The following is a 23,882-nucleotide window of genomic DNA, read 5'->3' as shown; positions in this document are numbered from 1 at the left end:
AATCACAGCAGACCTCCTGCTGGAAAGGAAGTGGAGGCCGCATGTGGGGGCAGGAGGACCTTGCTTTGAATCTTGGCTCCACCGTGTTTGAGTTGTTGGATCCTCAATAAGTCACTGTACCTGCTCTGGGCTCCTCTGTAAAGCAAGGGTCAAAATACTCACCTTACAAAATCCTACCCTGTTATGGGGATGAATAGATGGTTAATAAGCATGCACTGCTTTCTAGAGCTGCAGGGAGACAAACTACTGGCCCAGGCGGTTAGATTTTGATTCTTCTAACCTCCACCACCAGCCCATTCCCTTATCAGAGAATAAGAGGTCACACCAGGTGCCTCTGTACTCTCTGGGTGACTCAGCTTCCCTGGCCCCTCTCCTGGAAGTTCTGGTTCAGAAGTGGTAGGTTGGGCCTAGGAATTTGTTTCTTAGCACCAGAGATGTTTGAGAAACCTGGATTGGATTATTTTCTTCTGTGAACATCTCAGATTATAAGGGTTATAGGGTAGAGGTAAAAATGCCGACTTCCAGCACCTCTAGCAAGGAGGGCTAGAAAGTTGCATTTTTATTTTTTAAAATATTTTATTTATTTATTTATTTTAGAGAGAGAGAGAGAGAGAGCATGCAAGAGCAAGCATGAGGAGGAGAGGAGGAGTGGGGATGGGGGGGAAAGAATCCCTTGTAGACTCCCCGCTGAGCATGGAGCCAGATGCGGGGCTCGATCTCATGACCCCGAGATCATGACCAGAGCCAAAACCGAGTTGGACAGCCCACTGACTGAGCTACCCAGGCACCCTTGGAAAGTTGCATTTTTTAAAAAGATTTATGTATTTATTTTGGAGAGAGAGAGCACAGTGAGCTGGGGGAGGGGCAGAAGGAGAGAGAGACAATCCTGAAGCAGACTTTGTGCTAAGCATGGAGCCCAAGCAGGGCTTGATCCCAGGACCCTGAGATCATGACCTGAGCAGAAACCAAGAGCCGGCCACTTAACTGACTGCACCACCAATGTGCCCCAGAAAGTTGCCATTTTTAACTAGCGTGACTCATATGAACAGGAATATTTGGCAAAGCTAATCGAAATGATCTTTAGGGTCGAAGTCTATGACTGTTCGCTCTGAGCTGATGGTCCGCTAAGGTACATAGGTCTGGCCATATTGTGAGTCAAAACAGGCAGCTCTTCCCTCCGGTTGGTAAATGGCTGCTGCCCCCACCTCTCCCTAGTGTCCTGACCCAGGACCCTCTTCTCTGAGGACCCTCTCCCACCTCTGCACAACCCAGTCACTAAAGGGTAAACACCCGACAAAGCGTGGGTCTCATTGCTGTGGGCCAGCATCTCTTCTGACTGATGGGTACCTGGGCTACTACAGCTGTAAAATATCTCAGTTTTACTCCTGCTTACCCTCCTTAAAGCCGTCATCAATCCCAGGCTGCCAAACGTTGTGGGAGGAGGCAGAACCAAGAGCAACTCATGGGTTTCCTAACTTTTCCCAGCTTTGATTTGGCTTTCATAGCTAGCTCTTTTTTCTTTGATGGTGGTGCATCTTCTCCCTCCCGGGAATGTCTGTGTTAGACTCTTGATTGCAAGGATCAGCCCTTCTCAGCTCATCTCAATATGGCAGAAGATCATTTATTGGCAGCAGTGAGATTCCTACCAGTGATCACAGCCTCTGAGAAGGTCCCCGGGACTACCGACTGCCCTCGGTTCAGCTCTGCCCACATCTTGGGGACTGGAGGGTCAGCAAGTCACCCACTGCAGTCACGGCCTTGGAGATCCAGCACATCAAGTGCACGCCACCCCACCACAAACGCTTCTTGGATGTTACTCTGGGTAAAAATGTTAACACAAATCCTTTTAGAAATATCTTAAAAAAAAAAAGTCTCAGGCATAAAAATGCTTGTATTGTAACCAGGTGTTGATTGTGAAGGTACACGGAGTACATGGTGGCAGGATGGCCCCAGAGCTTTGAAAGTTAAAGAACAGACTCCAAAGTTAGATTGCTGGGTTTGGAATTCTCCTTTAGCACTTATGACCCGGAGCAAATTGTCCCTTAGCCTTTCTACGTGTCTGTTCCTCATCTGTAAAATTTGAGTAATGAGAGGACTGGATTAATCTCACAGGGGCTTTGTGAGAGCTAAGTGAATTTTGCAAGCAAAGCATTGAGAGCAGTGTCCGGCATATAGAGAGAGCTCAATAATAAACGTTATCTGAAGGCAATCTTGTCCTATAAAGAGCCAGACAATAAATATTCCAGGCTTTATGGGTTATGTGGTCTCTGTCACAACTACTCAACGTTGTCTCTGTGATGTGAAAGCAGCCCTAGATAATATTGTAAGGAATGGGCGTGGCTGTGTTGCAATAAAACTTTATTTACAATAACAAATGGCAGGCTAGATGGGCCCACGGGCCATACTTTGTTGATGTTTGTGTTAAAGGAAAATAGGTATCTTGTGGGAAGGCAAGAACAGCTAAATCACCAGGCCTCCTGGACATTAGAATAGAGTTCAGGAACGGGGAGTCTCTCCAGTTCCTGTCCCTTCATAATTGTGCGAGCCAATTTCTTAAATCTCTCTCTCTCTCTCTCCATACATATATATAATCTCCTATTGGTTCTGTCTCTCTGGGGGAACTCTGACTGATACAAGATTCTGAGTCTGTGGCCATATACAGGCTGGAGACCTTGGATCAGTCAGCACAGTGGTTGAGGATGAGGCGCTGGGTGTCTAAGATCTGCTTCTCTTAGCAAAGGGCTATGGGAGGGAGTCCCTTGGAAGGGCCTGAATTCTGGGGCGTGGCCCACCTAGCACACTGTCTTCCTGTACTGGTTTTTTGGCATCACTCATAGAGCTATCAGCCAAGCTTCCCAAAGCTCTTGGCATTACATTGGCCCGTAGAGTCCCAAACTAAGTATGTACAATATAGAGAGGCAGCCTGGTACGGTGGAAAGTGGATGGGCTCTACAGACAATGACCAAGAGCAATTTACCTAACTTCTATAAGTCCTAGTGTCTCCTCTGCAGAATGGGGATAATGCTGTTTCCTTGCATGACAGTGGCAAAAATTAAATGAGATGACATGTGTAAAAGTTACTGGCACATGTGAAGTGCTCACCAAGACATTAATTTCCTTCTTTCCTTCTCCTCCCCGACCCCTGCCCTGAATCATAATTCTATCCGTGGTATTTCCTTCTGGTGCTGCTGGTAGAGCTGGTAGAACTTTCTGGACCTCCTGTTTTGGTACTGCAGAATATCCAGGTTCCGAGAACAGTAATAGTGGATTGAGCAGCTTTACCCCTTCCTTTGTAGGGTTTCCTGCATTCATGATGCTCCTCGCTTTCCTTAGGATCGCCTCTTCCATTCTTTTGAATATTTTCATTAGCCAACCTATAGCTTTATCTAAAGGACTGGAACTGAGTTCAGCTGTGGGGAGAGAGTGCTCTTTGGTTTTGGAGAGAAGTGGATTCCATGGCAGGCGGAACGATGTGGACTTTGAGCAATCAGAACCCTTGAGAGGTAAGTATAAAGCAATGCTATTTTCTTTTCTTTCTTTCTTTTTTTTAAAGATTTATTTATTTTAGAGACAGAGAGAGAAAGAGAACGTGCATATGGACGCGCGCGCGTGTGCGTGCGCGCACACATGCACGTGAGTGGGGGGAGGGGCAGAGGGAGAGAATCTTTAAGCAGACTCCCTGCTCAGCCGGGAGCCCACTGTGGGGCTCGTTTCACCCCCCAGGAGACATGACCTGAGCCAAAACCAAGAGGTGGATGCTCAACTGACTGAGCCACCTAGGTGCCCCAGCAACGCTATTTTCATTTCCATGGTCTTTTTCAAATATATTCAAGGAGGAAAGTTCTTCCTTCTCATTGGATGGAAACTCATGCCATTTCATGCCTTTTCAGCTCCCTCTTAGATAATAAAAGTCCTGCAGTCATGCTAATTCTCAGACACTGTCTCAACCCAGAAATCAGAGTGCCCAGGCGCATGCAATACCAGATCTACAACTCATCAGTATGGCTACTTGCAGGCAGGAAGCCTGTGGTTGGTGAAGGGGTGGGGACAGTAGGTTTCTTTTTTCCCTCTCAGTTCCTCTTCCTGGGCAGTCATTCTCCTCTAGTTCATTACAACCCTTCCCACACACATAGGAACTGGAGATCATTTCAGCTTCTCCTTACAGGATTGTTAACCCCTCCTGGAGGCCCTTCTTGGACAGTGCCCAACCTGACCACAACTGCTCTCTCGTATCATTGGCTCAAATCCCATTCAGGGGAAACACCCAGGTGTCCCTGTCCAGGCATACACTGGGATTTATAGGTCAGTCTCCACGCTGCAGAAATAGCTCCTCCCATTCATGATGGGAGAAGCCAGCCAGCCCATCTCTTCCTGCCTTTTAGATTTCCAGCCTGGAATCCATCATGGGTCCACTGTGTCCCTCCAGTTCCAGGGTACATGTACCAAGCTTTCTGAAGTCCCTTTCATGAGATTTGAGAAGAGAAATAGGCACCTCCCCATCCTCCCTCTTGGAAGGGTTGAGGCTTACAGCACATCAGTATGTTTTTTCCAAATAAATCTTCTCTACAGATCCTCTCCCTCAATCTCTAAAAGCCAGATCATTTCATGCCCTCAGTGTGAGTGTCAGTGAGAAGTTTGAGTTTGGTAACAAATTTTTGGATCTTACCTTGAAAATTTGCATCTTCTTCTGGCACCACATTAGAATGTTATGTTTATCATGATGCCTTGGGCAAAACTTTCAATTTAACATCTTGTTACATATACTTTGGCCTTGATGCAATTGCAGGTGAAGATGGGGCAACCAAGGAAATTCTGATGCTTGAAATAGAGATCACTGTGCACCCATGCCCATGTCATGCATTTCTTGTTGTCTTGTTGACAGTCTCTTGGGAACCAGCAAATTTGGCTGGGATCACCAGAGAGTCTTGTGGATGCACTTGGCCAGAGAACACACTGGGTACTTCACAGCCTTCCTTTGGAGAGCATTTTCAGAGAGAGCTCAGTGTACTCTTCATTATTTTTTTCTTCTTATTGGCTTTTTCGCTTCTCCATAGGAAGACTGATTAAGCCTAGCTCCCCTGGAGTCAAGTGTGGTTGGGTGGTAAAGAATCCCAGGTGTTTGTTGCTTTCCATTCTTGTCTCAGACATTTAGAGGCCTCTTACCTCCTGGGGCTGGGGAGGAGGAGGGGAACTGGCTTCCCAGGGCCTCTGTTGGTTTTAGGTGGTAGAAGGGAAAGCAGGCATTGGCAAGAGAAGCAGGAGAGGAGAGGAGAGGCTGCCATTGAGGATTCCACCACCGAGGATCTCCAAGGTGGGGGAGCTGGCCTAGGAAAATACCCACCCCTTCAGCCTAGATGTACCCATTCACTGTAGCTATGGGCAAATTTTCCATCTGTTTTCCATGTGGGTGTTTCTTCTCTTCTGCAGACTGGTCTGTCACATGTCAAGATCAGAGTCAGCCAGTGCCCTCCATGTCCTGAACCCACACAGCCTCTCCCGCAGGTCACCGGACACAGTAGGCACCAGGTAAATGTTGAGTTGCTGAGGCCTGCTGGCTTAGTTTGAACCAGAAACCAGAGAACTCATTTACATTTAGTTCCGTTAATGCCACAAGTGCTCATCCAAGGCCTTCTAGGTGTCAGCACCACACAGAGGCATTACATAATTATTTTGGTCTGAAGCCGATGGAAAGATGAAATTTAGTTCTCCAGCCAAACCTGGTTTAATATGCTTATTACAAAAAACATATTGGGGGGAAAAAAGGAAAGATAAGATGAGAAAAATCACCCCTAACGCTACCACCAAGATCATTACTGTCAATATTTTCTTAAGTCTCTCTACTTTCATGCATATTGTTTTAAATAATTGAATTCATTTTTATATTTAATTTTGTTTCCTTCACTTCATTTCCAGTATCATGTAAAACTGGTTCCTAAACAGTGTTTTGATTTTTTATATAATATTTTTTCCTGTTTCTAAAAATAATGGATACTCATTACAGGAAATTTGGGAAAATGGAAGAGTAGAAAGAAGTTAAATAGCATAACACAACTTCCACTCAGACACAGCTACTATATTTCTTTCAAGTCTTTTTTCTATGATTTTATTTGTGCATGTTTTAGAATATTGGCAACTGCATGCTGCTTACAGTTCTTTTAAGTGTTTTTTTTTTAATTAGTGAAGTAATATGTACACATGATTAAATAAAAATGGCAAGTATAGGAGAATTTAGGATGAAGAGCAGTCCCGATGTTGACCTCCTCCCATCCCTAGTCCTGATCCTCAGAGACAGCTGCTTTGAGCCCTTCTGGTATTTTCTTCTGGTGATTTTGTCAGCCTGTGTCTCCAGTTGACGCGGGTCTACCACTATTTCCTGCTTTTCAGTGTTAGACATTACCCCCTAGACTTCCTGCTCTCATGATGTGGCTTCTCTGTCCCTGTCTCGTCCCCGTCTCCTCCACAGTGATAATTCCCCTACTGGTTACTTTTCACTACAAGCAACAGACCCAAATCTTTTTAATCTTGTTCCATCAACTCTACAGTTATTTTGACCCTTCATGTTCTACAGGGAAGATAGTAACACTCCCCAGCAGCCCGCCCTTTCTCAGATCCCCTTCCCAGATTCCATGGATCAACTGCCTGGTCTGCAGTACTTTAGCTTCTTCATAATGTTCCACATGCAGCCACTAAGTTTTCCATCTTTCCTAGAGGTTGTTCTGGAAAGCTAAGAATCAGTAAACAGTGATTATGTCATTGTGGCTGTGTCACTATGGCTCCTGCAGAGCCAAGCGGTAGCCCAATGGCGCATTTGCTGTTTGAAGGGCTCTGTTTTTGCCTAGATTTTCCTTGTCCCTTTGCTTTATCTTTATTACATTCTCTATTTTACCCCAACTTTTTCATCCAACCAGGTAAGTCAGTATGTATGTTGCTTTCCAGAGGCTCGGCTCCCGGATTCTCTGGCTTGCTCTGATCTACACTGCCTATAGATCAATATCTTCTAGGTTTCTGTTTGGTTGCAGTCCATGAAGTAACTTCCAGAAACTTGGTGTGAAGGAGGTAAATTTTTTAAGCCCTTGAATATATTCCACTGTAACATTTGATTGGTGCTTTTGTCAGGTCTGGGATTCTAGATTCAGGGCAATTCACTCTCAGAACATTGAAATCATCACCCTCATTGCTTATGAGAAACCTAAGGCCAGCCTGATTCTGATTCCCTTGCAGATGACTTCTTTCTTATACCCTGAACTTTCAGGATTTTATCTTCATCCCTAGGATTCTGAAATTTTCAGTCATGTACCAAGTACAGGTGGTTTTCCAGTCATTGTATTAGGCATTTGACGGTGCTTTTATTCTGGAGGCTCATGTCCTTCAGCTCTGGAAAGTTTTGTTGTATTATTTCTTTGATGATTTCTTCTCTGTTCTCCCTTGGAGCCCTACTATTTGCATATGGAGTTTCTGGATTGAGTCTTGATTTCCTTATCTTTTCTGTCCTCTATAATTTTGATTTACTTTCTTGGAGGGTTCCTATAATCTGGGTCTCCTATATCGATACATCTGTGTGTGTGTGTGTGTGTGTGTGTGTGTGTGTGTGTGTGTGTGTGTAAGAGTGGAACACACTGGTGTCTTATCACAGGTGGTGTAGGGGGCACTTGACTGCTTTCTGTGCCACAGCACATCATGGTATGGGAACAGACTATCTCATCTACAGCTATTCAATGAATCCTTCTGCAGTCACTCCCTGGTCTCACTCCTGCCCTGATTCACACTGACATTCTGAGTGCCCAGGCTTCTTCCTTTGGCCGAATCACCCAGTGAATGTGCTCTAGGCTGAGGGACTCATCACCCCACTGGGTCACTTACCACCTGTCCATCCAATTTCCAACCTGGCCATGTCTTTTGAAGTTGAGACCCCTACTTATCCTTTTTTTCCTTTACTATCGTTTCGTGGGGTCTCAAAGAGAGATGCATGTAGTTAATGTGCTATTTTTTACTGAAAGTCTCTATAACATATTCTTAAAGAAAAAGAACTTTATTGAGATAAAATAAAGTGTACCCTTTTAGGTGTATAGTTCACAGAGTTTGAACAAACACATCACAGTCAAGATGTAGTACATTTCTATCTTCAAAATGTTCCTTTGTTCCCCTCCTGTCAATCCTTACATCCTCTTCTTCACCCAGGCCCAAGGAACTACTAGTTTTGCCTGTTCTAGGATTTTATATACATGGAACACACAGTATATATACTTTGTGTCTGGCTTCTTTTTCCTGGAATAATGTTTTTTGAGATTCTTCCAGATTGTTGTAGAAATCACCAGTTTGTTCTTTTTATTGCTGAGTAATATTCTGTTATTTATAGGAGCCACGGTTTGCTTATTCATTCATCTGTTGGTGAGCATTTGGGTTGTTGCCCATTTTGATGAAGTAATGGTGAGTGTTCATATTCAAGTATTTTTTGTGGACATATACTTTTATTTTTCTTGGTTAAATACCTAGGATTGGGGTTGCTAGTTTATGTGGTAAGAGTATGTTTAACTTTATGAGAACCTGCCAAACCATTCTCTAAAGTTGTTGAACTATTTTCAGCTCTCACCAGCAGTAAACAAGAGTTCCATTTGCTTCAAGTCTTTGCAATACTTAGTATTTATTCTCCCTTTTGATTGTAGACATTCTGGTGAGTGTGTAGTGCTAGCTCATTGGTTTCCTTTGGATTTCTCTGATGACTACTGATGTGGATCATCTTTTCATGTGCTTTGTTCATTTGTATGCTTTTTTTTTTTTTTTTTTTTTTTGGTGAAGTGTCCTTAAGTCTTCAGCTCACTCTTTAACCGGGTTATCATCTTATTTTGTTGGAAAGTTGTTTTATATTTTGAAGTCAGGTCTTTGGTCAGGTAGTCCCTATGTGTCTTTAAACCCTGTGCTTCCCCCACTTATTATTGTATTATAAGAAGTTCTTCATGTAATTACTTTGTTTGAAAATATGATATTTAACATTTCTTAATATTCTGCCATGCACACGTACCATTATTTATTTAATAGTTTTTGCCGTTGAACATTTTTGTTTCCACTTTTGTTTTGTGATTGCTCCAATAACAGTACAGTGCATGTCCTCTTGCAGGAATCTGGTTTGTTCCTTAAGATAGATTCCTAAAAGCAGAGTAACAAGGTTAAAGGGTCGAACATATTAAGGGCTTTTGATATGTACTGCCAGATGGCTTCCCAAAGAGTGTGTACCAATTTAAAGTGTCACCAGTAGAAGATAAAACCCCCACTTCACACCACTGTTGCCACCTCTGGGTATCCTTATTTGAAAAAAAAAAAAATCTGCTAATTTAATGGGTAGAAATGGGAGCTGGTTTTAAGTAGAATTTCTTCAATTATTAGTGTGGTTGGACACCTTTCCAAGTGTTCAGTAGTCATTTGTTTTTCCCCTTCTGTGAACTGTTTATTAATATCTTTTATTCTCAGATGAGTTTCTGAGGCACGTTTCCCAACTCTGCAAAGAAGTTGCAGTGGGCAGAAGTGTTCAGCGTTGGAGGTAGGGGAGGAGAGAATCGGCTGGCAGCTGACTAGGAAGCAGGGTGCTGGCTCGGTGGGGCACCCTCTGATGCCCGGGGACCCTGCACCCTCCTTTCTTCACACAGGCCAACTGGTTCCTGAAAGCTCCCGTTCCCCTTTCTGTGACTAGCAAGAGGGCAACACTGAGGGGGTCCCACAGAAGAAGGGACAAAAGCTTGCCTTCTGGGAGTTAAATTGCAACTTTGTTGCCTAATGGAGCACAGCAGTGATATGCAAGGTCACCAGACAGGGTCAAAATGGCTCCCAGTCCCACAAGTTTTGATAGTGACCTCAACAAAAGAATTGCCAGACCTAAATAATAAGTTTGTCTCTCAGAAGGGGGGATGGGGTGTAATGCTCAGTAACCAAAATGAATGTGAAAATGCCCCCAGGCCTGTGGGGAAAAAGAACATCATATGAGTTGTAATCCTTAAATTTCACTGGATTTTGCCTCAATCTGGTCACGCAGAATGCCCCCCCAGAATATTTTGAGCCTAGGAGTGCCTCATTCACTCTCCCAATAAGTACTCCAGTATAAAGGTGAGTGTCCTCTGAGGTGTCTCTCATGTGTTCATCAACCATAGTCTTTGCCTTGTTCTTCTGGGAGTCTAAGGACATGTCCCCCACGTGTTCTTGATGACATTTATGGGGGTCTCTGAGAAGCCCCATACATAAGCCCAGGAACAAGTCTTCCCCACATATCCCTGGGAACTCCCAGGGGCTCACAGATGAGAGTTCCCCCAGTACTGCCGGGGTCCCCAAATAGTGTCTCATACTTGCCACTCAACATGTTCCTCTGCCCAGGTATTCTGGGAGAACTCAGGGAGAGTTGCACCAGAGTTCACAAATAAGGCCTCCCCTTTCTAGCATGACCATTGCTCCAGCTGGGGGCTCCCCTGGTTCTAGTGCCTCCTACTGGTCATCCAACCAGGCACTGCTAGCTCTTGGTGGTGATGATGTCCCCCTCTCATTGAAGCCTTTGGGATGTGATAGCTGCAGAATAATTTGAAGCCAAGTGGGGCAGAATCCATCTACTTGCTCTGTTAGAGAGGGAGTGGCTAAGCAGGGCTGACTGTGACTCAGTGTTGTACATAGTGTTAGTCGACAGTTCTTTCTATTTTCACTGACAGTTCTGTTCTTAATGGGATTCCAATAGGAGTCTTTGTGGGCTGGGCCAGGAGATGCATGTGAATGACAGAATTATCCTTCTGACGACAGAGGCTCTGCTGCTGGGTTAAGTTCATCACATCTGGCTGCTTCTCCCCCCCAGAAAGAACACTTTCCAATCCACAGGCCTCCTTGTAAATGGGTGTACTATTCATATCCTAGTTTAAGGATAAATGGACTTATTATAAGGTATGGGGATGATGTTACCAAAGGTCAGGAGACCAGCCAGGAGAAACGCCTGACTGTTGGAGCAGAAGCCCACTGCTGGGCCCACCTGCATACATTTCATTATTTCTGAGGCAGGGCCCCAGCAGTAGAATTGCTACCACAGCTTCTACCAAGAACCAAACAGCTCTCTTCTGATCTCATGGCACATGACTGCCGCCTCACGTTACTCATTTCCACTTTCTGACTATCTGATGGGTGCGTCTGCTTGGTAGAAAGTAGGTCACATGAGGTCTGGAAATGGATGTGGTTTTCTGTTCTCAGTCTCTATAGTGCAGGAAGGCATGTGAGAAGGGGTTTGGCATGAGTATTTAGGTGAGTCATGGTGGGCTTCTTATGGGCACGTCCACCAGCTTACCAGAAATACATAGACATGGCTGACCCCCAGCTTATGTTAGAACCATGCTCAGGGATAAAGGGCTGTCATGGCTGCACACAGTCCTTACACTCTGTGGAGGCAGTTGCCTTGGTATGAGGATTCACTCTCTCCATTCCTTGTGGCTATTACATCCCTGTTGGGTAGATGAACTCCTTAGAGTACCTCATTTTGGTATTAAATAGTTAGACAGGGGTGCCTGAGTGGCTCAGTCGGTTAAGCATCTGCCTTTGGCTCAGTTCATGATCCCAGGGTCCTGGGATCGAGCCCCGTGTTGGGCTCCCTGCTCAGTGGGGAGCCTGCTTCTCCTTCTCTTCCCTCCTCATGCTCTCTCTCACTATCTGTTTCTCTTGCTCTCAAATAAATAAAATCTTAAAAAAAAAAACTCAGACAACATTACTAACTTCTCTTATTCTCATGGGTTGACTATTGATTCATTCATCAAATGTTTACTGAGTGCCTATTATGTGTCATGCACTGTGATAGTATTTGGGATATTATAAAGAATATGATATAATCTCTTTTCTTAGGGATCTTGCTGAATCACAGGGAAGGGGGACAAGGTATCAGGTCCTTAGGAGAGAACTGTGAATTTTGGGATAGAGACAAGGCCAAGATGACCTGGTGGGATGGGGGTAGTGGGATGGATGGTTATATTGTTTCAAGACTGAGCACTGCAACGAGTCCCAAAAGTCAGAGAGGATGGAGATTGGAAAGGCTTTCCTGGCCGAAGAGCCACATGTGCAAAGGAAAACTTAGGCAACACAGGACTCATGCCGAAAGGCCAAAGCATAGAGTCTGGGGTGGGGATGGGGAGAGATAAGGACAGAGGCATTGACAGGGTCAGGTCGTGAAGGATCTGAAATTCTGTGATCTGAAATCTAGATTTATCCTGAAGAGAATTAAGATTTTATTCTGAAGATAGCTTCTGAAGAGTTTTAAACAGCAGAGTAGTGGGCTTAGATTTATGTCTTAGGAAAATAAGACAGCCACGTGGCAACCATGTGGAGTATAGACTGGAGGGGGCCAGGGAGACCTGGTTGAAGAGCTAGTCCAGATGAGAAATTCTGAGACTTGAGCTCGTGCAAGATGGAAGGGGAGAACAGGATAGGTGGGAGAGATGTAAAAAAGTCAGATCCCCCCCACCCAACACCCAGGACAGGTCTCATCTCTATCGGATGGTGGGAATGAAACAAAGGGGGAAGTAGATGTTTTGAGGTGTTACCCTGATTCCCTCAGGACTGAAGGGCTTACACCCCCAACCCCTGGGAGAATTGCCCTCGGCTGAAGACAGTTATCTTGTCCAAGGCCACACCACCTTCATGGACAGCCTACATTCAGTGTTGGATTGACATCAGGGTACAAAATCCACAGCCCAGGCCCCTTGTCCTGCCTTGACACAACTCTGAGGGCCATCACAGATTCAGAGCCCCCTTGGAGTTGGCTGAAGCCTCAGCTGACACTTCCCTGCAGCTCAACATCTTCTTTTTCCAATCCTGCTTTCCTCCCTTCCTTTCCACAGGTGGACATCCCAAGAACACTTTCTAGCACATCTCCTTATGCTAATCTTCATCTAAGAGGCTGCTTCACGGGAAACCCAAACCTGCAGCGAATGATGTCCAGCCCCTTGGTTTGTGAGCAGTGTGGATAGTGACATCATTCACTGATATGTAGAATACAGAAAGAGGAGGTGGTTTGGGACGGAGACCGTGAGTTCACATTTGGAAAAGTTGAGCTGGAACTTCCTGAGACTTCAGGGAGTGAGACTAAATTTCAAAATCAATGTGTAGGCTGCAAGTGTAAATTTGGGAGTCATTAGTGTTCTGGGGTTAGCTGAGCATCAATCTGTCTCACCTTGGGCTTTAGCTTTTGTTATTCCCTTGATGCCTGTGTGGTTAGCTGGTTCCTCCTTGTCATTCAGCCTGTAGCTTCAAATGTCAGCTTTTCCAAAAGGACCTCTTAGTCACCCAATCTAAAGTACCACCCACTTCTTTGTTATCACGTCACTCTATTTTACCTTCCTGTGTAGCACTTAGTGCTATCTGACATATTCTTCTTTGTATCTCTGTGCTCCCCAAACTGGAATGTAAGTCTCTAAAATGGAGGGTCCTTATGGAAATTGCTCACCTTTCTGTCCCTAGCGTCCAGAACAGCGTCTGGCACATGGTAGGTGTTCAATAAACATTGAACAATTGGCTGAATGAATCTGTTCTTTGTCTGCTGTGGACACTCATTAGATGGAATTTGTTAGACTGAGCACCCCCAGATATTGTATCAACTGGAATTAAATCTGAAGTCCCCAAACCCTTTGTCTCCAAGTTTCTGGCATTCTCTCAAGCAAAGCCTGCCTGAAATATGGCCATTTGTGCTATGTGAATCCAAACCATCCCTTCCTTGGCCACCAGTCATTTCACCTCTTGGATGATGATTCTTTCTCATTTTGTTTTCCCCTGCACCACTGGCTTGATTGGTGGTGATTAGCAGAGGGTAGTCCATTTATGTGAAACACCTGCTTCCCACCTGTGTCCCCATGAGCAGTCAGCTTTGGACCTAGTGCAGGAAGTTGGTGGGTGTCCTTCATAGCTCAGTGGGCTTCCAGAATTTTCTCCAGGAGTCAGATCCAAACTGGCACCATATGGGTAACCATCTGTATGTCATTTTGCCAGCATTGCATCAAACACATCTGCCAGCTTGTGAAAGAGACCAGGGGAGGGCTGAGGCACCAAGGAGGATTGACAGAAAAACTGGCCCAAGAAGAAGGCTGAGCCAGACAGAGCAGTTTCCACTTTGTGAATCGGGTTGTAATTCAATTGGTCTCCCTTCACTTTTTCATGAAACCAGCAAATGTCAGCCCAGAAGACCGGGTTCTTTCATTGCTCCCATCAACCTACTCTGAAGAGAGTAGGTAAGTGCATCAAAAGTTATTTTATCTAATCTGGGGTGAAAAAGCACATCCCGGTGCATCAAAGTTCCCATGGTAGGTGAACCAGATGATGGAGGCTGTGCTTATGCTCCTAGTCCTTGCAGTATGGCCAAGTCATTCATCCAACGCCTAGTCAGGCTACGCTAGGGGCCAATTACAAATGTTGTTCCTTGGGTCAGTGATAAGACTCACAGAACCACGAGTCAGCACATTTGATTGGATGGGACTAGGGGGATTACACCTGTCGGAACTGCAAGGAAGTCTCGGCGGTGAAGCTGAAGGTACTCTGTTTGAAAACATTCCCTAGTTCTGCATGTGTGATTTGCACACAGGGTTCTGCTATCTCAACCCCCAGTTACTCAACAAGCTATTGTCCCATTGGGTCACGGGGGGCTTGTGTTATTTGTTCTTTCATGAATTCAGCCATTTGATCCTTTTGAAATGCTTTTAAACTGTTATGTGCTGTAATAGGCCTAGGGGATCCAAAGTTGACTACAACAGCATCCTTGCCTGGGAGGAGCCCAGACGGGCAGGGGAGATAGAGGTACAGGTAATATACTGCATTAAGCCCATAAAAAGGGGGCCCTTATCCCAAATGTGGGGGAAAGAGGGATCAGAGGAGGCTTCTGGAGAGCAGTGGAACCTGAGCTAAGCTCCGAAGGAGGAATGGGATTTAGTGAGGAGGGAGGAGAAGGGAAAGCATCCCAGGAAGAGGCAGTGGCCTGTGTGAAGCCTGCTGGTGAGAGAAAGCCGAGCTCCCAGCATGCCGTGAGCGGGTTCCATCTGGCCGCCGCGCAGGCGCCAGACGCCGCGGGGCAGACGAGGCGTTGGGAGCCCGCCCGGAAGCACAACGAGAGCTCTGAAAGGCTGGATCGGAGGCGACCGAGGGTCAGACCTGAAATCTGTGGCACGTGATTCCCGCTGAACTGCGCGCAGACGGCCTGGTTAGGCTGTGGCGGTGGGAAACAACTGGAATGGAGTGGGAAGGAGGAGGGTGGCGGAAGAGATCCAAGGACAGAACTTGTCACTGATTGGTTGTGGAGGGGCTGAAGGAAAGAACAAGACTCCTGCTTTCGGCTCGAGGGAATGGATGGCTGGGGGCGCCATGAACAATGGCGAGGCACCTCAAGGAGGAGCAAGTGGGAACACCCTTTCCTCTTCTTCAGCCTGGGAAGGAGGCCTGGGTCTGCTCAGTGGCTAAGAAGGAGCTGGGCAAGAGGCTTCATCCACAGGGACTCTGAGGACCCTTCTCTCATCAAGAAGCTGCTCTTAGAAATGAGCCTGCTACGTTTTGCATGGTGCACTGGGTGTTATGAACAAACAATGAATCATGGAACACTGCATCAAAAACTAATGATGTAATATATGGTGATTAACATAACAATAAAAAAATTAAAAAAAAAAAAAGAAATGAGCCTGCTGTTGAACGCCCTTGGGAAGCCTGAAGGGGATGGGATGGCCACACTGGGCACGGCCACTAGACACCGCCTGCACTGGGGTGCAGAATGAGGCCACTGCCCGTGAACTAAAAGGAGGTATTTATGCTCCAGACGTGGACTGGGAGTGTGAGACGGGGACTCGACGGCTTGCACTCTCTCACACAGGGCAGGTGGCACAGGTAGAAGGCAGGGCTTTGGCTGGCACACCCTGGCACACACTGACCCCTTTCAAGGGCCAGGGAAGTGGCTAGTTCTGACTGTGGTTAGCTGGAGACCCAAGTCCTAGCCCCTTGGTCATGTAGGCAGCAGAAGAGCTACTTGAAAGAGATCACATGCATAGATTATACCAACACAGACCCTGCTTTCTCTGGAAAGCAATTTCAAAACCACTTCATTCTCCACCTGCATTTGGCTAATGGCCTGATTATAGCCACACTAATAACCTTCAAACACTCTCAGGAGCGGCCTTGGCTCTGCAAGTTACCACCTCCCTTCCTCCTTGCCCTATTTCATGCTTCTCTGGGACTGCAGTGACAACAGCTGTTTATTTCTCCCAGGGCCCGAGTTACTTGGAGGAGAGGCAGATGGCTGTGGGCTAATTCCTGAAGTGCACTTCTGGGGACCATCAGCCCTGGCTCCCAGGCTGACATCCCACACAGGGCTACAGGTCAGAACATGAACGATTGCCATGAATATGGATGCCGAGAATGGAGACTGATTGCTTCTGTCCTGCAGGGCAAAACTGCCGCCCTTGGTGGGGATGACATTTTTGCTGAGATATAGGGTCGGGGGAAGGGTCGTCCCCTGAGTCCCAAGGCAAAATGTTTTAAGATTTAGGATATTGGTCTCTCAGAAAGGTGTTACTGTTAGGAGAGGCAGCTCGGAGAGGGATTTGTGTCTGCCGGACAGTCTTTCCATTCAGTTCCTTTCTCCTGCCCTGACAGCAGCCAGCTAGTGATGAGCCTGGATGGTTGGGGTTGCAGGAGGGTTTTTGTGATGGCTAAGAATCTGGACAGGTGAGCAGCAAGTTGTTTTCCAGTTCTAAGGACCCAGGTGTCCAGGTTTGGGAGTCGCCTGACAGTGCTCCCCCAGCTTGTTCTTTGTCCCCTCTCTTAGAGTCCAGATCCCACCCAAGCTCCATGGGTCAGCTCATGCCCCACCCACCTGCTCCTTGCACCCATCTCTGATGAGCTCAGTCCACACGGAGCTGACTTTTACTTTCTGAGGGGCTGCATCACTGCTACCAGCTACAGTTGGGCATGTCATTTTTTTTTTTTAAGATTTTATTTATTTATTGAGAGAGAGAGAGAGAATGGTAGAGAGCATGAGAGAGAGGAAGGTCAGAGGGAGAAGCAGACCCCCCGCTGAGCAGGGAGCCCGATGCGGGACTCGATCCCGGGACTCCAGGATCATGACCTGAGCCGAAGGCAGTCGCTTAACCAACTGAGCCACCCAGGCGCCCCAAGTTGGGCATGTCATTGCAGGGGGCTTGCTGGCTCCTTGCTCTGCATGGGTCTCATCTGGGCCCCGAGACTGTGAGCACTCTGTGGTCAGAGACAGCACCCCTGACTGTACATTGTTGGTCTCTGGTGGCCCTCGGTTAGTGCTGAGCAACCAGCACTCTAAGGGATGAGTCTCTGGGACATCGGTGGGGCTGGTCATTGTCACTGGATATCATTATCCTGGGGCCATAGGAAAGCCTACCCAAGAGAGGCGCCTCTGAAGGTCCATATGCTTCCCCATAGTGTCTCTGGGCATCGGGGCAGGACATTTCTTCCACCTCCTGCCCTTCTGTAATCTCTTAGTAGGTCTGTAGGAATGCTTTCTGAATTGGGTTTGTTACTTGGATGACAGGCTTCCCACCTCGTGTAGCAACCAGCCAGCCAGAGGGCTTCTCTCTGGCCTAATTTTGATGGTGTGCTAGAGACAGACGGTATACGTGGCACACGACAGTGATGACCAGGGGCAGTGATTACCCGCTCAGAAGTAATACCCTGTCCACTCAGGGGCTTCTATAATCCTGTGCTTTTGCCCACATCATTTCCTTTCCTGAAAGATCCTCAGCATCCCTTTCATTAGTGTCCCCCTTGACAGATGCCTACTTACCCCTTAGCCTCAGTCCAAATATCACCAATCTTCTGTAGTTTCTCCCAATCTGTCTCCCAGAATTCCAAAATACTTTATAATTCCTTTCACTTTAGTGTTTTTCACATGAAGCCATATTCATTTATGCGCCTGTGCCCTGGGCAGACTCCTGGGAACTATTCAAGGGCACAGACTTGGCCTCGGACACCTTTCCAGATTTGTCCCTAACCTGTCTGCTGCTTTAATGGTTCACTAAAGGAATGACCTTAATGTGTTGGAGACCTGGGTCCTTCTGCTATAAATCATCATCCTTTATTTTATTTCTGTTACAGATTCCAGGATGATGCCATTCAGTGAAGACTCTGTATGCACTTTTTGGGGAAGAGAACAACAGGATCTCACTTTGTTCTTGGGAACTCCATACATGGCAGGCCTGCGTGTATGGGTGCCCACCTTTATGTGGCCAAACAGAGACATATCTAAACTGGTTTTATAGGATTTGGAGGAAATGCCCTAAATAGAAAAGTTGGAAGAATAAAATCTGTGAAAAGGAAAGCAAAAAGGTGACAGGAGAGCCACAAACAAAGGAGAATCTTGCCTTGGCCGTGTTCAGTGGAGACTGGAATTTGGTGAGAACCAGTTCACTTCGAGCCCCACAAAAGGGTCTGATGACTAAAAAATTAAAGGAATACTGTCGTCAGACTGCTTTCCAGAGAGGCGGTCCCACCAGATGGCCCTTGAAGACCAGGAAGGGGAGCTTCCAGCCATCCTAGACCCCTTCCCACAGAGGAACAGGGCCGATGAAAATGAGGTGTGGGAGCAGAAGTCATCCGGCCTGGGCTTCAGCTCTGTGTAGAGCACCACATGCAGCATCGGCTTCCAAATGGGACTGGCTTTTATTTCTAGAAGTGATGGAGGTGGTGAAAGAAGTTTCATCCCAGCTGTACTTCTGAGGGCAATCTGGATGAAGCTGGAGGCACACATGCCCATCCCCTTCACTCCTGTCCTTAGGCCACTGACCAGTGAACTCTGCCCAGGAGCCCTTCTCCGTCAGGAGGAACGTCGGCGGGTGGTCCACCCTATCCTTACCCTCAGTCCTCCCTCTGTGGGCCTCCAGGTCCCCTCTCCATAGTCCGCTAGGATAAGGACTCTTGTCCCCACCTCCTATGCTCTTCCTCCATTCTGCCTCCTGCTGTCATCCCAATGGCCTCCACATCCACTGGGATGACCCTCACCTCCTCCACTTTGGCCTGCCTCCTCCTCTCCAGTTCCACTACGCCCATGGCCACAACCCACACGGCTCTACCTCTGTCTGAAATGCCCTTTCAAACACCACCTCCTATCTTTCCCCCTCCCTCACTGCCTTTATTCTCAGGAAGTCTGCTCCCAGCCTGCCAGCTCTGTCCTCATGCCCCTTGGACCAGGTCTTAGGTCTACTGACCCCACAGCCTTCTTCCATCCTGATTTGAGTCTTCTGAAACCTCCTTCATTCATCTCTCCCTGTCCAGCCCCCATATTCATCGAGTTACCATGGAGCTGTATATTCTCCCCCAGCATCTCGTGAGTCTGTCCCCTCTTTCCCCCTCTTCACTGCCAGACCCTGCCCTGGTTTGAGCCATCATGACGCCTCCCTGTGGTCTGCAGCTCTGACCTTTCTTCTTCCTTCACCCTCATTGCAGGTCTCCATGTGCTGGCATGCTCCACTTATGGGGTCCACTCACTGCTCCTAAACAGGTCAGAAATTTTCATGCTGCCCTTTTCCTGTCTTCCTCCTACGTAGAATTAGTTGCATTTTGTGTGTAGCTGTGCCCCTCTGCCCTGTGTCCCAGGTGGTTGGTTACGTGTCTGTACCTTCTACTAGAAGGTGTGGTCTTTGAGGACAAGGACCACTTTTACTCAACTGTATAAGCTTAGCAGCTAGCACAACACCTGTCATATGGCCAATGTCAATAAATATTTATAGACTTAAATGTCCCAGGATGTGCCTTCCATTAGAACTGGCCCCTGGGTTATTTGTCAGCTCAGTTACCAAATCCTGCCTCATTCCCATCTATCTTCTTTGGAGGGATGCACTCCTGCCTTCTGCCAGTTCCTCCTTCCTCTGTGAGGCCAACCGCTCTGTGGTCTTTCCTGTTCTGCCATAACATGAGGCTGGGTTGTGGAGGGGGTGGGAGGGGCAGCAGGGAACTGGGGAATGGCCCAGAACACTGTGTGAGTGAACTGGCATAAGTTCTGTGGGCTTGCCAGCTGGCATCATGTGGGAGAGCCAAAGGGAAAGTTGGTTTTCTCCAGCCCAAAGCTCCGACTCCTGAGTGCAGTCACGAGCCTTGGTGCTAAAGGCTTAGGAGTGAGAAGTATCAAGGTCACCTCTGCTTTATGCCTGACCAGGGAGGAACCTCGTGGATGTCATGTGTGTGGATGTTGCCAGCCACTGAGCATGTCCAGAGAGCTAATAACGTGCTTCCACAGTGGAACTAGAGGAAGAGCCACTGATCCAATTTGCAATTTATTGTTTGGTTTGATCCCAAAGCTTTCCCTTTGTTTCTGACCTGATAGATTCATCTGCAGGCTTAGTGGGTTCATGTTGGCAGAGTCTTGCATGCATAGAAGCATTTAACAATAGATTGGCTCATAGTCATGTGCGTGTGCATGAGTGTGTATGCATGTGTGTGTGCATGCAGACATGAAGCATCCTTAAGCCCTAGGTGAGGGAACTTTCTTCCAGAAGGAGAACCCAGGATTGGTTGCTTTGTGAGGGTGACAAGCAGAGAACCAGTGGAGGGGGTTGGAATTGGTTTAAAGAAATTCTGGGTGTAGCCAGACTGCAACACATAGGCCTTTACCCTCCATCTTTGGTTGGAGAAGCAGATGGGGGTTACATGTCTTTTCTTAACTTCAATCAAACCCTCTTTCCCATACAGTTCTCAGGCTGAAAGACCCATAGGAAACATCTAGTCCAGTGGATCACATCTGACTGTGTTATCAGAATCACCTAAGATTACATTTTCTCCAGTTTTATTGAGATTTAATTAACATATCACATTGTATTAGCTTTAGGTGTACAACATAATGATTTGATACATGTATATATTGTGAAATGATCACCACAATAAATTTAGTTACTGTCCTAGCAAATTTCAAATATACAGTACAGTATTATTAACTATAGTCTCCATGCTATACAGTAGATTCCCCAGAATTTATTTTTCCTATAACTGGAAGTTTGTACTTTTTGACCACCTTCATCCATTTCCCCCATCTCGCATCCCTGCCTCTGGCAATCACCAGTCTGTTCTCTGTTTCTGTGAGTTTTTTTTTTTTTTTTTTAGACTCTACATATAAGTGAGATCATACAGTATTTGTCCTTTCTGTCGACTTATTCCACTTAGCATACTGTCCTCAAGGTCCATCCATGTTGTCTCAAATGGCAAGATTTTCTTCCTTTTTATGGCTGAATAATGTTTTATATATATTTTCTTTATTATATTATTATTTATTTTACATATTCCCTTTCTTTCCACATTTTCTTCATCTGTTCATTCATTAACGGACACATAGGTTGTTTCCATGTCTTGCCTGTTGTGAATAATGCTGCAGTGAACATGGAGGTGCAGATGTCTCTTCAAGACAATAATTTCATTTCCTTTGGATCTATACCCTGAAGTGGAATTGCTGGATCATATAGGAGTTCTATTTTCAGTTTCCTGAGGTAGACCTATACTGTTTTTTGTGGTGGTTGCACCAATTTACATTCCCACAAACAGTGCACAAGTGTTCCTTTTTCTCCACCTCCTCACCAACATATGTTATCTCTTATCTTTTTGATAATAGCCATTCTAACAGGTGTGAGCTGATATCTTATTGTGGATTTGATTTGCATTTCCCTATGATTAGTGATGTTGAGCACCTTTTCATGTACTTCCTGGCCATTTGTATATCTTCTTTGGAAAAATGTGTGTTCAGTTCCTCTGTCCATTTTTAAATTGGATTTTTTTTTTGTTATTGAGCTGTATGAGTTCTTTGTATATTTTGGATACTAACCTCTTATGGTTTGCAAATATCTTCTCCCATTCAGTAGGTTGCCTTTTCATCTTGTTGATGGTTTCCTTTGCTGTGCAGATGGGATTACTTACTAAAAGTGGGGATTCCTGGAGTCCTGCTCAAACCTCCTGATTTGGAACCTCCGGAGATGGGGCTTGGCATTCTTTATTTTCAACATTTGCCTCAGGTGGCCTGAGGTACCATGAGCTGCCTAAAGCCACACAGCTAATGGTGTCAGATCCAAGACTAGAACCAGAGTCTTGTGACTCCATCCAGGGCATTTTCTCTTACAGCTTGAATGTCCCTAGGGCTTAAAGCTTTGGGAAACAAGGCTTGTATTGGATGCAGGAGAGTGGGTTGAGTGGATCTCTTAACCAACAGACCACTAACCCACCTAATTAGTTCCTTATAAGGCGGGGCTCAGGGGCTTGATTTCCTAGAGCAGGCAGAGACCGTTGAAACAGACCACTGGCTCTGGGATGACCTGGTACCTGTTGACCCTGTCTTTGCAACAGGGTAGGATTTCAAAGTCCTCTGTGTCTCCCTCCACCCGCTGTCTGGGGACCAGCTCTGCTCTCTTGGTGACTTACAGGCTTGGCTTTCTTTCTGGTCTATAGCTGTCTCATCTCCCTCCCCTTCCCCCTCCCTCCTTCCTTTCCTCCTCCTCTTTGTCCTCCTTCCATCCCTCCTCTCCTCCCCCCTCCTCCTCTCCCATTCTCTCTCTCTCTCTCTCCTTTACTGGAATGTGATTCAGGTACCATACAATTTACTCATTTAAAGTGTACAAGTCAGTGTTTTTTAGTATATTCATAGAGTAGTGCCACATCACCACAATCCATTTTAGAACATTTTCATCACCCCTGAAAGAAATCCCATCGCCATTAGCAATGACTTTTCTGCCCCCTCTACCAGCCCACCCTACCTAGCCATAGGCAATCACTAATCCACTTCCTGTATCTATAGATTGGCCTTTTTTGCACATTGCAAATAAATGGAATCATAGAATATATGGTCCTTTGTGACTAGCTTCTTTCACTTAGTATGTTTTCAAGGCTCATCTGTGTTGTACTATGTATCAGTACTTCATTCCTCTTTGTGGCCAAATAATATTCCATTATATGGCTATATCATATTTTGCTTACTCATTTATCAGTTGACAGACATTTGGATTATATCCATTTTTGGTTATTATGAATAATGCTATAAATAATAGTGTCCACTTTTGGTATGGTCATATGTTTTCATTTTTTCTGGGTGTATACTTAGGAGTGGGATAGCTGGGTCATATGGCAGTTCCATGTTTAACCTTTTGAAGAAATGCCAAAATGTTTTCCAAAGTGGCTGCACCATTTTACATCCCCACCAGCAGTGTATGAGAACTCCAGTTTCTCCACATCCTCACCAACACTTGTTATTATCTGTCTCTTTGGTTCTAGCCTACCCAGGGGATGTGACGTGGTATCTCATTGTGTTTTTGGTTTGCATTTCCCTGGTAATTTATGGTGTTGAGCATCTTTTCATGTGTTTTTTTGAGCATATTTTCTTTGAAGAAATGTCTATATAAATCTTTGCCCATCTTTTATTTGTGTTGTCGTTTTATTGTTGAGTTTTAAGAGATATATACTATAGATATAATTACCTGTCAGTTGTATAATTCTCAAATATTTTCTGCCAATCTAGGGATTGTCTTTTCACTTACTTGATGGTATCCTTTGAAGCACAGAAGTTTTTAATTTTGATGAAGCCCAATTTCCTAGTTGTTGTTGTTGTTTGTATTTTTGGTGTTATATATTAGAAACTATTGCCTATCCCAAGGTTATGAAGATTTGTCTCTATATTTTCTTCTAGGAATTTTACAGTATTAATATCTTTGATTCATTTTGAATTCATTTTTATATGGTGTGATGCAGGGGCCCAACTTCATTCTTCAACCTTATTTAGTTGTTCCAGCACCATTTGTTGAAAAGACAATTCTTTCTCCCACTGAAATTGTTTTGATAATCTTGTTAAAAAGCAATTGACCATAATGTATGGATCTATTTTTAGACTCTCAGTTCTATTCCATTGACCT

At 45.7% G+C, this 23,882-nt stretch overlaps 1 protein-coding gene and 1 long non-coding RNA gene across 3 annotated transcripts in view; one reads left to right on the top strand and one right to left on the bottom strand.

The window, feature by feature from the left end:
- Positions 1–23,882, bottom strand: part of RGS6 (regulator of G protein signaling 6) — a 647,729-nt gene that overhangs the window by 57,798 nt on the left and 566,049 nt on the right. The window contains exon 17 of one of the 2 annotated variants that reach the window (XM_073895514.1): positions 9,007–9,144. The exons of the other annotated variant lie outside the window; for it this stretch is intronic. Coding sequence (XP_073751615.1) covers positions 9,022–9,144 — 123 coding nt within the window. The 3' untranslated portion in view covers positions 9,007–9,021. Of the gene's footprint in view, positions 1–9,006; positions 9,145–23,882 lie in introns of those variants that run through there. 2 annotated transcript variants of the gene reach the window in all.
- LOC112822230 (uncharacterized) lies at positions 16,248–19,740 on the top strand. Its single transcript, XR_003207647.2, has 2 exons — positions 16,248–16,352; positions 18,103–19,740. It is a non-coding gene; the product is annotated as an uncharacterized lncRNA (long non-coding RNA).

Source organism: Callorhinus ursinus, unplaced genomic scaffold, assembly GCF_003265705.2.
Source record: "Callorhinus ursinus isolate GAN/ISIS: 27379988/994484 unplaced genomic scaffold, GSC_fseal_2.0 scaffold8, whole genome shotgun sequence".
Lineage (NCBI taxonomy): Eukaryota > Metazoa > Chordata > Mammalia > Carnivora > Otariidae > Callorhinus > Callorhinus ursinus.
The sequence above is the reverse complement of the archived record's forward strand: the minus strand, read 5'-3'. Positions and strand labels throughout refer to the sequence as shown.